The sequence below is a fragment of the Rhipicephalus sanguineus genome, chromosome 5 (genome assembly GCF_013339695.2).
Source record: "Rhipicephalus sanguineus isolate Rsan-2018 chromosome 5, BIME_Rsan_1.4, whole genome shotgun sequence".
Taxonomy (NCBI): Eukaryota; Metazoa; Arthropoda; class Arachnida; order Ixodida; family Ixodidae; genus Rhipicephalus; species Rhipicephalus sanguineus.
The window spans coordinates 138,515,526-138,531,332 of NC_051180.1; the positions used below are offsets into that span (position 1 = coordinate 138,515,526).

A 15,807-nucleotide genomic window follows, 5' to 3' on the forward strand; every position below is an offset into this window, starting at 1 on the left:
TATTTCTTAGCCGTGTTCACGTTGCACAAGATTTTTCTCTCTGTCTTTTTTTTTCTTTGTTTATTTCGAGATGACTCGCTGAGACACCCTACTTCAGCGTGTTGTGATTAAATGAATTTTTCATCAGTGTGCTCGGGGAGCGCTTGCCCGTTTCCCAAAATTTTCCACGCGCGGGAGCCACAAAACATCTACAAGAACATCGCAGGATAAAATGGGGACAAATCCACCGAGAGGCGGGACGGAAAGGTTGCGGTCGTGTTGCTGGTCGCCCAGCAAACACGTAATGCCAGCCTGTTTTCTTCTACATGAAATGTGCTCTCGTTGGCTTCCAATAAATGACACACAATGGGAGAAAAAAACACCGAAAGCACTCGAGTCTTCACATTGTTTCAGCAGGGATATGAACGAGAAAGTAAAGCGCGCCTATCAGTGCTTGTTCTTCCATACAGTTTGCGGAGATAATCCAGCAGCGGATGAAGCAAACATGAGGCGACCGCGGCGATGAGAGCTCTTCGGACATTCTTCGGAGGCTTCTGTCCCTGCATGTTGCACATGTCTTACCAGGAGGGGGCGTGACGGCGCGCGCACATCCGCCGCTCCACTGGCTCCACTTTGGGGAGAGCGAGCAAGCAGCACGTGAGGGTGTTGCCTGCGCGTGAAGACGAAGAAGAACGCGAGATCGGTGCGAGCTGTTAGCGTTCCACGCCCGCTGCATGACATGTGGAACGAAACACGCTTTGTCGTCGGGACCAAGGTTTCTCTTCGCTAAGGATACTTCCGGCCACGCTTACCCAGCCGGCGACCGACGATGGTTTTCGAGTCGGTGGCTGTCGAGCTCGTGAACTACGTTCTCGGAGACTACATCGAGAACTTGGACACGTCCCAACTCAAGCTAGGAATATGGGGAGGTGAGATTCGATCCTGCTTTCAGCGCGAGTCACAACTGTCTACGAGTAGTTTTTAGTGGTCGACGTCGTGTTGATGTTTTAACTGCAGACCTGAGCCGACGTGACAAGAACGATCGCGTGCTGCGGCGCGTTGGTACACACCACTTTCATCCCATTGGAACGTTGACCATTCATTGCGTGAGCGCGTCGTGGAACTGGCAGCTTGCACGCGGAACGTTAACTAAACCGTGTAAAGTACGCTTTGCGAGGGGTAACGTGACAAACTGCGTATGTCAACAACAGAGCATCTGTTGCAGCTCTGTGTCAATGTCGCGAAGTGTTCATCAGGTGTAGGGTCAGCAACGCTACTGCTCACTTCGATGTGGTTGACAACGGTTTTCTTTTTTGTTGGTCGGTTTGCGTTCTATACCTGCACCTGTTTTGCAAGCTATTCGCACTGGTGCCTGACACGTTTGCGTGAATTACTATCATTGTTTAGGTTTCGAGTCGAAATTATTGTAAAGCGCATCACAGATAGCCTGCACGCATATGTGCCACACTTTCGCTTCATTTGCGTTTACTGTAGCGCGCGCACTCGGCCCCACCTCCCATGACGCCCCTTGCTTCGTGGTTATCACTGGTTTTATCTTTATAACCACAACCTGCCCATACACACCCTTGTGGCGTGTATCCATTATGCGACTCTCTCCACCTGCAATGCGCGCTATTTTCTTCATGGTTTACTTCCTGGTATAAACAGTACAGCTCCTAGTCGCGCATTTTCACAGCAGCTGTGTTAACGCCTCACGCCTAGTCTGCCTGCTGTGTGTACTTCCCAGGCTACATCCTGCGTTGCGTGCACTTGTGGACGTGCCGCCTACTTATACGTGATCCATTGCGTCTGTAATAATGAGGGGATGTCATTGTGAGTGTCGCATATTAAAAGGCTACGTTTAACTTGCTGGCACAAATGTTCAAGATAACGATACAATTTTCATGAATTAAAAAATAGAGAGAGCTATATATTAACTAGCATGTGTGAAACAGTTGGTGCTTACTGAGCTTATTTTATGATTAATAACAGATGGTCGTGTCATAGGATCTGCTTTTGCTTATTCGTTAAGCTTGAAGTCCTCATTGATGAAGTGTTCTTTCATTGCATCATGCCTGTGTCTTTTCATTCTGTTGATATATCTACCACCTGGCATAACACCAAATTCTTATATTCACATGAAAAAGCATTGTAGAGTTTGTTTCAAACATGTAATAGCACAAATGGAGACTTTTATAATGTCAGAAAGTGGCAAGCAACTGTGTGTGGCCTACCTTTGTGGCTGTCTGAACGTGCACTGCTATGTATTCCTCACATCTGAACTGAATGAAAGGGGAATTTTTTCGAAGGGCTCGTTTCTTTGTTAGAAACAACCAAACGAATCAAACAGATGATTTGGCCAAGGAATACTAATGTAGTAATTATGACGTAAATTGAAATGAATTAAAGTGGATGAAAACACACTTTCCATCGGTGGGATCCGAACACGGAACACACAACCTTCGAATCGTGCTAACACTCCCAGGGATTATACGTACAGAAATACCCAGCGATGTGGACGATGAAGTGCCTTCCATTGTAGCTCAATTGGTATAGAGCATTGGACGTGTAATTTGAAGGTTGTGGGTTCAGTTCCCCCGACGGTAAAGATTTCTTTTTTCGTCCACTTAAGTTCATTTCAATTTACATCATAATTACTACACTATACAGTTAAACACAATGTTCCCCTATGCTTTCCTTGGCCTAATCGTCTGTTAGATTCATTTGGTTGTCTCACATCTGAAATGAATAGCCTAATGTCTGGTTCTTTTGAGCAGGGCTTATTAAGCAGGTTCATCCGAGTGTTGGTTTTGTCAACGTTGATATTTAGGATATGTGTCAAGCAGTTGCGTGTAGTATTCTGCTTGAATGGAACAGAGCCTAGCAAATCATAGTAATCTGGCTAGAACATGCAAAGTGGTCATCAATTAGAATAAGATCATATATGCCAAAGATAAAAAAGAAAAGAAAAAAAAACTGAAGTCGAGGGTTGCGGAAAAATGAGTGGGCTGTTGAGATTGAGAAATATGCTGGTAGCGTCAGTTCACACAGAGCATGAGCATCTGAATTCGTGGGAGAGCTTTTGTCAATTAAGCTGTTGTTGAAGTTCTAATTGTACCACTAAATTCTACTCTTTCTCCTCTCCTTCCTCTACTGAGCCATACTTTCCAAGCTGGCGTATCCTCAAGAATGCAGGAAATTTCCCCTCACTGCCCTCAAGGTTCCCTCCCCTTGTCTGCAGAGACGTGTTGCGGTACCATTGTAAGGGAAACTGTAGTTCTGATGCTTGAGTGGCAGAGAACTCTGATTGATTGCCATTTAAATATTTTCATCGTTGTCCAGTTCAGAGAACATTTTCAGAGCAATAATACTAATGCTGTTGTCTCTTTTCATGCAGGAGACATCAATTTGAAAGATCTGGACATCAAGCAAAGTGCCATTGATGACCTTGATCTACCTTTCCGTGTTGCATATGGTCACATAGGTACGTTGCGGTTTCCCAAACATGCTCCATATGTCGTATGCAGGTTTAGGCTCATTTGTAATGCTTCAGTGATTAATTAGAAGTACTTTCCAACATTACAGAGATGGATTTTTGGATATTTATTTGTAGCTGGAAAGAAAAAGCAAGCGCACATTTTCAGGAATTAAAGGGTCATGCAGTAGAAAGTGCCTGGAGAACCTCCTGTTTTATAATAAGTACAACATAACCAGCAAGTCGATGCATGACCTATGCTGTATATTTCTTGCAAGAAAAGAAAAAAATCTAGCCATGTTCTTTTAGTGACAGCGAGGTTGCAGCGAAGGTAGCATATGCTGACTTTATTAGCCTTTATTGTTTTTTCAGAAAAGCTCACATTGAAGATACCATGGCAGTCATTGTACAACTCTACTTATTCTGCGGCAGTGGAAGGCATCTACATGGTCATAATTCCAAAGTCAGGTAAGTTTTTCGTTCTCGCACGTTATCTGCTGCACGTAGGAGGATGTAGACGTTGGCAGCTCATGTTTTGCACATTGCCAGAACATTTTACGATTGTCCTTTCGCGTTTGGCCTATGATGGTCCTGCATTGTCATACTTAGTCAATGTGTGGTGTGAAGTGGTGGAAAGCTACTTTCTTGGAGCGTGTATTTATGCAGGTGAAAACTTCAGTGATCATTGCTGCATAAAAGAAAGGTATTGAACTGTTACCTGTCGTGATCGTCTTTCTGGCTTTATCATTTTTCTTTAGGAGTGAAATACGATGCGGCCAAGGAGCACAAGCTTCAGCGGGAAGCAAAGCAACGGGAACTTGCTCGAATCGAGCTTGTCAAACAGCAAGAGGCAGAGAAAGGTAATCAGTTTTGTTCCCTCGTGTCATATGTTTTGCTTACCCATTACATACTCCCAAAGGGACACTAAAAGTAACAGTTAAGTCGTGTTGATTGTGTAACATTTTAATATGACTGATATAACACTGTTGTTGAGGACAAAGCTTCCATACTTCAAAGAATTGTGGAAGGCGTACTGTCCTCAGCCTGGCAATACTGAAGGTTAAAGCCAGACTAAAGTGCATTTGAAAAATAGCAAAAAAATTACTTCACGGCGCCTAACAAACTTTTGTGCACAAATATTCGCTAAGGCTATTCACCTCTGTCTGCAGTTCTTAGCTGGTGCATTGTAGCAATTCCTTCAGTCTAATTCTGTGCCACTCTTATCACCCACTGCTCACAGCCGGCCAAACTGGTTGATAATGTAGACTGAGTGCCGCTCTGTCGCGCATTGACAAACCGCTATAAGGAATGGCGTTAGAATAATAGAAATGTCTGTTTTTGCAGCCATGTTCTGTTTACAGTCGTTTTTAAATTTGTTTGTGAACACGGAGTACTCTTCCTCTCTCTCTCTCTCTCTCTTTTTTTTTGCGATCTGACATTCTGGGCTGGCACATTGGGACATCTGGAATCTCTAGTTCAGTGCACTGCAGGATTCCTGCACTGTGCCAGTAATCCCGTGGCCAGAATTCACGGGGGAACATGGCTAACTCAAATTAAGGAAAGCAGCTGTTGTCTTTAATTACAATTCTTTGTTTTCTTAACCAAGAAGACATGCTGAGCAAATATCAGGGGCTAGGATCTGTCAAATCAGACTTCAACATTCTTCTTTATTTTTCTGTCTCCCTTGGTGACGTCTTAGAGCAGAGACTTTTCACTTGAATGTGGAGTAACTACGTCATCTAAAACTGCAATGCATTAGAGAACACTGTTACTTCGTGGTGAATCCAGCTTGTATGGACGTACAGTGCTTCAGTTATATTGAAGACATACGTGAAGACGTTTCCATTGTACTGTTTCTTTTGATAGCTGTGTACAGTGTCTTGATTAATTTTTACTTCATTAGTTGTCATTTACACCGCTAATAGAAGTTGCATCAGCCTCTGGTAACAAAAACCACTGACAAGACCAGGGGTCTCACTGCCCTAATCTAGCGAGCCGCAGTCACGAAATTGTCTCCCGCGTGGGGCAGGACAGTGAAGAAGGTTGGAGCGGGAAAGTTTTGAACAAAATGTCAGCTAACATTGCCATTTGAAAGAGGGCCTTTCTCACCCATATCTCGTATATGGGTCATATCTAAAGGGGATTTGATGTCGGGTTTCGAGAAACACATCGATACTGGTCTCCAGAATGACTGAGATCTCGACACCGATTCTGACATATACAGTGTTTGTTCCATGGTTATATTATAACACACGGTGACTGCATGGGAGGCCTCACGAAAAAAATGCTTGAGGCCGGTTGCGGCTGTGTTGCTCATGAACATTCCTATTAACAACAACAACAAAAAAAAGATGAAGACAATCATGTGCGGGTTGGTCCAATGCTTCACACTAGACCCTGTGGTGGTTTCGATTCTCATTGCAAATTTCTTTATTTATAGTCTTGGTGCGTCTGATGCAACGTTTGCTATTGCTATTGATATAGTATTAAATAGTATTGATATAACATGAGTATAGAATTGATATAGTATGCGAGGCTTTCCTTCTATGTTAAAAGAGAAGCAAGCAGCATAGAGACTTCAAAGCAAATAGAAAACATGTTAATAATTAAAAACATGTGAACATTATAGCTCCCATCTCTGCATCTTTTCTGGATCTGCGCTGAGAAATACAGGTACCACAGTTGTTTTCAAGTTAATGTAAAATGATTTAAAAAACGTACATATTACGCTTACTTAAACGTGCAAATATTTGTTACAAGCTTATCTCCGGCATTGTCATTGTAAACACTCATCTTGTGCCTTTCAGCAATATGTGTTCCTACGTCTTACTTGGAGTGTCAGAGATAACAATTTCACAATGTCTGCGTGATAAGATTATCCGGACCGACATCCCACACAGTTGCAATTCAGTTTCTTGCACGCACGCCCCTATCGAGCACACCCAATTCTGCCAGCCTCGTTTATGTGACGGCTTGACACTTTTTTGTAAACGTTAAAGGGACCGACAACTGATTTTTCTCGACCCAGTTTTTTACGGCACGACAGGAAGCTTACCCTTCGTAGCGTTTGTAGCTGCAGTGGTTTATCCTAAAAGCACGTAGTTATTTTATAAGCAGTATTTTTCGATCTGAAAGGCTCCAAACACGCATGAAGGCTTGCTCCAGCAACGCTGAGATTTGATAGCAATGCCGGTAGCCCTTGTGAAAGCTATCGTTGTTCTGCTTTCGCAGGAGTTACTGTAGCTATACGCTTAACCACCTTTATTTTGAGCTTTCCAGCCATTTTTGAAAATAGCAAGCTGCTACAATGAAATGATGTGGCTTTATGCACCTTTTCGGTATTTGTACAGCGTTGTGCGCGCCTGCGACCAAGGTTGCCTGCGCCTGTGTCATGGATGGCTTTTCGCGGCATGGGATCATTACGCCAAGCAAAGGCAGCGCCACTTTGTTGCATACAACTAACGCAGGCCTACATGTACATTTTTATGGAGTAATATCTTTTAATATAAAGAAATGAACAATATTACAGTACTAACAGAAAAGTCATCGAACGCATACACCAATCAATGGTCACGTGACCGGCTTCATCGGTCCGTGTTTGATTTTGTCGCCAGAGGCGCCAAAGGTCATTTTTCGCGACTTTCAATGAAGAAATAAAAATATAAATCCGCCTCTCACGAGATAAACAGGGTTGGTTTGAGTCAATGCGACGGACAATCTTTCCATCAGTGCAGTCATCTCATTTCATGTTCTGGGATGTTGTCGGTCCCTTTAAGTCTGCAGAGTGCACGTTTGAGTTGAAACATGGGTTAAATGACAAGTTGAGGAGGTTGGTAAGGTTGCATAGTGATTGATGAACTGCGCACAATAAAAATGTAGACCAAGAATAGAAAAGGCATAAAGGCGGTTATTTAAGGTCTTTCCTTTTCTTAATCCACATCTTTATTGTGCACTGTTTATCGATCACTGTAACTTGAACATCCGCGTATTATGTTGAACATCTGGTGTCACTTATTTTTACTTAAACATTTGGGTTTGGTAATATATTTTCACATGTAAAATTGTAGATAGCACAGGTCTAAAGATAATGTAAAATTAATATAACTGCAGATGGGGCAGTTTATGTACTTGCTTTTTGAGCATCCATTACATGACATGGCAGTGACATACACATACGTGGACGCACACATACACTGATCCACTCTTAACACACACATTTGCTCATTCAATCTCACACTCTATTATAAGCAGTCTTCAATATTTGGGCACATCTTAAGTGGACTAATGCACCTGTACTTTTGCTGTTTATTATGCAAAAAAACTTTTCAAAAGGAACTGATATTTAGGACACTGTCATTACTGATGGTAGTCCATGTGGCTTGAAGATTTGCAGCAAGTTAAATTTTAACTGCAGCTTTTCCGAGTTTCTAAATAGACGTTTATATGCATGCACCTAAAAATGTATTAAATTCCTAACAACTTGCTTTAGGGAGGGTACATGCTGTAGTTGCAAAATTAAAGACAAGTAGTGATGAAGTTTGCGGTGTAGTGTAAGCTTTAAGAGTAACACTACTTCCAAGACATCCATTTATAAAAACCTGTTAATAGATGGCGCAACATTCAAGTTTAGATTGCACCTTAGTGTTATAATGGGAATGCCAGTGTATTTCATGCGACATTTTCAGGCCTCATGTCAAAAGGAGACCTCGTCATAGGAATTCTGCTAAGCGTTCATCATTTTATTATTGCTATATCAGTTTTGAAAGGAGAACATTTGTTGTAATGTTAGTAATGAGAAACTTATTCAGCAAACTTTTTGGCATTAGTGAAGCTTGAAGTACTTCTTGCTGCTAATGTCTGCCTAGCCACATTGCATATCAGCGAGAATGGCAGGGGGTCTATATGAAATCTGAATAAAATAAAAACGCCTGGCATAAATTAATTGTAAGTTTGAGCTATCGGGAAGCTTATCTACATGTCATTGCTGCTCAGTGCTAGCATTCCAGCTTACTTCCTTCACCTCAACGCCTTTCCCAAAATAGGCTAACAAGTCATTCCTATAAAAAAAAAAAAGATGGTATACCCATTCATCCACAATCGACATTTGTTTAGAACATGGCTTATACCTCTGTCACACAAGCATTCAAGAAACTCATTTTACGTAATGACTAGGCTTGTGCAAACAGTAAATTTTAGGTTCGAAGTAAATTCAAAGCAAATAGTGATTTGGTCGAATAATTTTGAATCGAATTCGAATAGGATATGTCACATATAATAAAGAAAAATAAGCATATTTGTCATTACCCAACTAATCTGCACAATATTCTTTAAAAGTGAAACGAGGCATGTGCAAATATGTATCATTCTTTTTGGTTCAAAGGGAAGTGGAAGCAACTTTGAATAGTAGCAGGATTTGACTTTTGGTAGAATGCAAAGGATAACCTGTAAAATATGTTACATTTTAAACGTTACTATAATTAGAGCATAGTATAAGCTGGTATAACAAGATTTTAAACTTGATGAATTCATGTGAGGGTGATATGTTCATTTAATGGAGGCGAAAATGTTTGAGGCCCGTGTACTTAGATTTAGGTGCACGTTAAAGAACCCTAGGTGGTCGAAATTTCCGGAGCCCTCCACTACAATGTCTCTCATAACCATACCGTGGTTTTGGGACGTTAAATCCCAGATATTATTATTATTATTATTATTACATTATATGTTCATTTAGCGTTGAAGTGGGGCTTCTTGGTATTACATTCCTCCACTGCAGTGAAACCACCTTTGCAGGGGGTTACATGTGGTTTATATGTCTATTCGTTCATTTTGAATACTTCGAAATTTAGAATAATTTAAATTCGTTTTGAAGCGAATTCGAATACTGTAATATTCGTTCAAATATTCAAAGTGCTCGCACATGTCTAGGCATGTGCATATTCGCACATGTCTAGTAAAGATTTCTTTACATAAGCAGTCTTCTACTAAGTTAAACGACTTGTCAATAAAGAGCTGTTGCGGAGCAAACACGCGGCACCGAAGACATGGCACCAATCTCTTTCTAGTGTTTCCTTCCGAGCGCACTACCAAAAGCGTGGTTATCCTTCAAAACAGAAGCCGTGAAAATAAACTGGCATATTTTAGAATATAAAAGTAAAAGCTTAACTGTATTACACATTTCTCAAATAAATTTAACACCACCAGATTCAGAAATTTTCACGATATGGCACTGACTTCTTTGCACCGTGCTGCGCCTGTTGATAAGCATCTTGATGCAATATCCTCATCCTCAACCCATTTGACCCACTTGAAAGAGTACACAAGGAGAGGCATTACTTCACTTACTAAACCTTCTATGAGACATAACACTCCTTTTTGCGATCAGTGCACGTGACAGAAAAATGTGAATATTTAATTTTTTAAACTGCTAATTGCTGATACTTACTGCTTTTGAGGCTATGCCTTATCAATCATAAAAGAGATTGACGATCTGCACTCTGAGAAAAGACCACTTCTGAATAGATCACTTCCTACAATGTGTCTGCGAGTGAAACATTTTTGGAAAGAGTCTTTTTGGCTCAAACTTTTTTTGAGCGGGCCCGTGTGACAGCAATATTACATGTATGAATGGAAGAATACAAATATCATTTGCAATTTTCACCGAAAATATGAACTAAGAATTATAGTGTATCCAGGACATATGTTGTAGGTTGATTGTAACTTTCTACTCTACTGTTGTAACCAAATAGGAAACTACATAACAGGTTTGCACATGCACTAAAAAAAAAAGAATGCGTGCTCAAGAGATGCAGCAGCTTGTTGCTTTTTCACACAGAGTAAAAAAGTGGAGAGCCAACTTTTTCTTTTCCATTTTAGAAAATCACCAAAGGTTTTCTGATCTCCTTGCGACTTATTCATTCAGCTTTCATTTTTGTAAAATCGGCAGTTCATTTATTTTCTGTTGCCTTCTACTGGCAGTTTCTTTTTTTGCTTTTTATAGCAGATGGGCAAGGATACAAAAATGCACAATATATAAGAGCCACATTTCTTGGAACTGTAGTCAAGCAAACTTTTTATGTTCCATGAGTCGCATTATTCCTGGCAGGCCATGGAAAGCAAATTGCAGAGATGCTGGCAGCAAAGCATTTTCATTGAGTTGCAACCATGCAAGAGTGTTTTGCAAAGGCTCTCAATCTTCGCAATCATTTGTACAAATTTGAAGGGCCATACACAACTCGTTAGCACTTTCTGGGTGTGACTATTCATTTAGGCTAAAGAAATGTCCAAAAACATTGCAATTCTGGCAATGAAAAAATGACCATGGTTGCTGCAACCACGTTGCTGTATCCAGCCGTTCTTAAAACACAGGGTAACTGTACGTCCACCTTGTTTTCATCAAAGGCTAGTTTTCTGGAAATGTGGTGGCATTTAATAGTTTATGCCAACATGATCACATGACTGCAACTGGTCTGTCTTACTCCGTAGATGAAAGGAAATCTCTGGATGAGCGAGTCTGGCTTAATTGATTGGTTTGATTGAATGGCATTTTTGGAGTGGACATTATAAGTTGTCATGGCCTCAGGACTATATTTCCATAGGTTTACCAAACGTTGTGTAAATAAGTCATTTGCAAATTGCTCTGGCTCCTGGCTTTATAGATACCCACTCTTGCATGCAATATGAATATAGTACACGTATCCTGATTTGGTAGCAGTGAGCCCTGATTGTGTGCTTTTATCTTCCACTGCTCGGGGTTCAAAACCTAGACAAACCGAAGGAGGAGAAGCAGGACACATTCGTTGAGAAGTTGGCGGCGCAGATCATCAAGAACCTGCAGATCCGCATCCGCAACATCCACATCCGTTACGAGGACAACTTCACCATTCCCGAGCACCCATTCTCCTTTGGCATCACCCTCTACAACCTGTCCTTTGACACGACCAACGAGGAGTGGGAGCCCTGTGTCCTCGACGTGTCTGCCAGGATTGTGCACAAGGTGGGAGCAAAATCCATTCTTGGGAAAGGTGCTACTAGGAATACTGACGCGAGATTTTTGTCTTGCGACATAAATTTTTCTGTAATTAAATGGCTTGATTCTTCTAAAGCTTGCAAACACGCGGATAAACATTAGAGCGCCTAATGAAATAAACTAGAGTACTAATAGTGTAGAAGCTTGCTGTTAAGCTATGCAGGGAACAACAAAAAGAACGCATATGTCCTTCACATAAGGAACTGTTCTGGTATACCCACCATGGTGTTCTAGTGGTTACGGTGCTCAACTGCTGACCCACAGGTCGCAGATTAGAATCCCGGCCGTGGTTGCTGCATTTTCGATGCAGGCAAAAATGCTTGGGGCCCGTGTGCTTACATTTTGGCGCACGTTAAAGAATCCCAGTTGGTCAAAATTTCTAAGTCCTCCACTAAGGCGTCTCTCATAATCATATCGTGGTTTTGAGACGTTAAACCCCCAAAATTATTATTATAAGTGTTCTAGTATACAAAACTAAAAAAAAAGAAGGCGAGATAATGGGGCGCATGCTCTAGAAATCATTCTACTTATCAGTCATATGGCAGAAATATAAGGATATGGCAAAGGCGTGTGGCAGATGGTGCGAGAGTTTCTGTTCCGTCTGTCCCTTTGCGAAGCCTAAATGCAAATCTGTCTAGAATTCGTTCTTGCAGCACTTGGAGACTCTGATCATCCATCACGATCATTTTGATGTGCCAGTTTTGTCCATAATATCCAGTATTTACTGAGAGTTCTAGCCGCACCAAGAACACGTATAACTAGTCACCAAGTGAGCCCACACGAACTTGCACAGGACAATCACTTATGTGAAATCAGCATGTCAGAATATGAGAGTGATTGATGTTTGAGTGAAGTGATACCGTATACACTCGTGTAAGGGCCACACTTTTTATCTGCGATTTTGGTGGGGTGCGGCCCTTCCACAGAAGTGTGAAATTTTGTTCAATTTTCGATCCACGTATGGAAAAACCTATTTAATCGTGCCTATATACCTAACAATGGGATATCTGGCATCTAGCAAGCATTTGTCGTCAAAATGAACGGCGTCCCAAAGGATCAATCGCGCCGATGAGAAAAGCGACAAGATCTCCCAGATAGTGCCGTGCGCCCGAAGCTCACAGATAGCGATGCGTGACGAAGCCGCAGGACAGCTGTTGCCATGTGGTGGCTCCCGCGAAATGCGCCGTATGCGAGATGCAACGGCGCTACCGTTTGCTGGTGAGATTTTTGTTTTTTCAAGATTTGGACTGCCAAGTTGGGGGGCGCGGCCCTTACACGAGCGCGGCCCTTAGTTGAGTGTATACTGTGTGGGGCCTGAGGCGGAAAAAACGCCGCTGCCCTCGGAACACACGGACACAGTTCACGCGGTCGGGCAACAAAACGTGGTGGTTTATTAAACACTTTACATATTTGGCGAGCTCGCCGGCCGAATTAGTAACACTAGCACGCTAACAATGAATACGGGGAACCATATGACACACTCAAGGCAATGTAAGACATACAATACAATATAACATAAGATATACATAAGACATAAATAAGACATACAAAATACAATACAAATGCAAAGGCGGCGCCGCAGATGCACGACTCACCACGAGGGCCCGAGGGAAGCGAGCCGCCGTACCGACCCCCACGGACCCCGCGGCCGTCATCCATCTGCGCGCGCTGCCACACCCCAAAAGAGACTCCACTGTCGTTTCTATGCGCCAGCCTAAATTCCCGGCGGCGATGCCGGCGCCACCGTGCTAAACTCGGGTTACAATAAAGCGCATCACTGACCTTGGACGAACGCCTCGGCTTACGCCAAGCACGTGCGTTCCTACCACAGCGGCCGCGCCCAAGTTACGGCAGTCGCCTTTACAGGGACGATATAGCACCCCCACAACTGTAAGTATTGTCTTTAAAGGGCGCTAAAGTGAAACAGTGAATCGGGTTAGATTGATAACTCTGAAAGCTCTAATGTCATTAATTTCCCCATCATATATCTAATAATAGAGGAGGAATTCATGGTCAGTTTCCTTTTAAAATTTCGTGCCAGAATCTCCGCGCATTATGTCACAGATTTCGAAGTATTTTTCGTATTTTGGTGACAATTGCTTAAAGGGCCCCTCACCAGGTTTGACAATTTTGAGCTGACGAGCGCAATGTATACACTGGGCGTTCACGATCACGTCTGCCGAAATTTGCAACGCTACGCGCCGCAGAAGTGGGTCAAATTTCAAGCTGAACGCTGCTTGCCCTTCTTCTCGCGGCCGCGCGCCCAGAGAATGAGGGGATGACGTACATGAGAGAATGGCCCTACGTAGATGGTAGTGCTGTGACGTCTGTCCTCTTTGTAGACGACTGTGCGCTGACGTCACCAACATTAGCACGTGACACTGCGATAAATATTTGACACGACGTGTAGTTTGTGTAATTTGTTGCTTGAATAGATGAACAAAACATGAGAGTAATAATAAAACAGACAAACGGAATGTGTGCGTTTTCGTTTTAATTTTTACTGCGAATCGCAGCGAGATTAAAGACTAGTCTGCCTCCGTTTCGCACGCGTTCGTGTTCTCGCACATTGCGCATCGTGCACACGCCACCCTTTACCAGGAAACTAATTTTCTACCGCGTTCCAGCGCTCATTAGGCTCATTTATCCTCCCGCGTCTAACTAGGCGTTCATGCGGCACACCGCTAGTCTCGCGTCCGTACAAATGTCGCAGCTTTCGTGCTCAATAATAGGTTGAAAAGCCAAGCGATCGGCGAGGGTGCATTCGGCATAACTTGCAGAGATGAAGCGCAAAGAACGCCGCCCACAACACCGCTCGCGTCTCGGGGGCTCGGGCTGGTTCGGGCACGTCATGCGCTCGTGACATTGTGTGCGCGTGACGTGTTCATGCGTAGGCGTTATGTGATCTTCCTGCTCGCGTGCCGAAGAGGGAAGGGAAGGGATTTGGCTTGCGAAGGCTACATGGGGCGAGTGGCAAGGGTTTTCAGCTCGCCTCCTCTCATCATGGTTTCGCGCCGCTACAAATTATTCTTTTTCTCGGCTTCTAACGGACCGATTAGAAAAATTCTTGTGGCATAATGCTCCTTATTGGGCTCACAACAACTTCCAATGTCTAACTAAAATTCGATATGTCACCTGGTGAGGGGCCCTTTAATGAAATTTCGATATTTGGTATGTTGTCTCTGGTACCCTCAGAGGACGATGCACTTCATTTTTACCGATTAGGGACTACATAGGCCCTAATAGATGCCATCAAAATCTTGACATCACGGCAATTGGTGAGGGAACTTCAAGGTGTGGTCGCCACCTGCATTTTGCTTTTTGCCCGTTTTCCTCGCTTTAACAAGCATCTTCTCGTGGCAAGTTTGCTGATCTTGGTAATGGTAATGTGAAAGAGTAATTTACTAAAATGAGGAAAACTGTTTTTGTCTTTAATGTCCCTTTAAGTGGGGTGTCCTCTTTTTGTCCCCACACTCATCGTGGTAATTCAATGGCTGTGCTGTTCTTCTATTGAATGCAAGTTAATTTCCTAAGAGTCTGTGGCTGTACATATTTCAGCAGTGGATAGGTACAAAAAAAAAGTCAATACCATGCTACGAGTCTGGGATGGTGCCAGGATTTTTTTTACTGGGGGTGGACCCCACAACAAGTCAGTTAATGTGGGGGGAGGGGGGGTCAAGGAGTGGGGAAACTCTTTGTTGTGTTTTTGCTGTTTGCTATTAGGGGGCCAGGGGGAGGAGGCAAAATATGGGGGGTGGCCACCCCCAGTGCCTCCCCCCTGATGCCGCGCCTCAAGTTGTCAAATTAATCGAATTATCCTTCACTCTATCACCTTCCATATCACCTTGGTATGTTCAATCATATAAGGTGTCGTCACCTTTGAACTTCGTCCTTGTCCCTTTAGTGCTTTAAGATGGTAAAAAAAAATCATATAAATCAATCAGTTAGGTCCTGCATTGCCACCTGCTAATATCCCAGTTAGGTTAGACCATAACAGAATGAGTATGCAAAATGAAAATTAATCATGTGGGATCTGTACGAATCCATAGGGGCAGAAGGAAATCAATAAAAAAAGAGACTGCCAACTACCTATGCATAGGAAAATTGCATAGAGCCCTGGACAAAAGATTTGCCCTGTTCCAAGAATAAAGTATGAAACATCCACCAAAGAACTGCCCCAACCAAGGGCAGTTGTCTGGTGGATGTTTCGGCGTCTCTCATAATCATATCTTGGTTTTGGGACGTTAAAACCCCAGATATTATTATTATTATTTATGGTGGACGTTCGTACTTTATTCTTGGAACAAGGTAAATCTTTTGTCCAGGG

At 42.7% G+C, this 15,807-nt stretch overlaps 1 protein-coding gene across 1 annotated transcript in view; it reads left to right on the top strand.

The window, feature by feature from the left end:
• Positions 1 to 613: 613 nt before the first annotated feature.
• LOC119394273 (intermembrane lipid transfer protein Vps13) overlaps positions 614 to 15,807 on the top strand; it is a 191,352-nt gene continuing 176,158 nt past the window's right edge. Inside the window, 5 exon segments of the mRNA XM_037661555.2 lie at positions 614 to 908; positions 3,377 to 3,463; positions 3,827 to 3,922; positions 4,213 to 4,314; positions 11,218 to 11,447. Coding sequence (XP_037517483.2) covers positions 809 to 908; positions 3,377 to 3,463; positions 3,827 to 3,922; positions 4,213 to 4,314; positions 11,218 to 11,447 — 615 coding nt within the window. The 5' untranslated portion in view covers positions 614 to 808.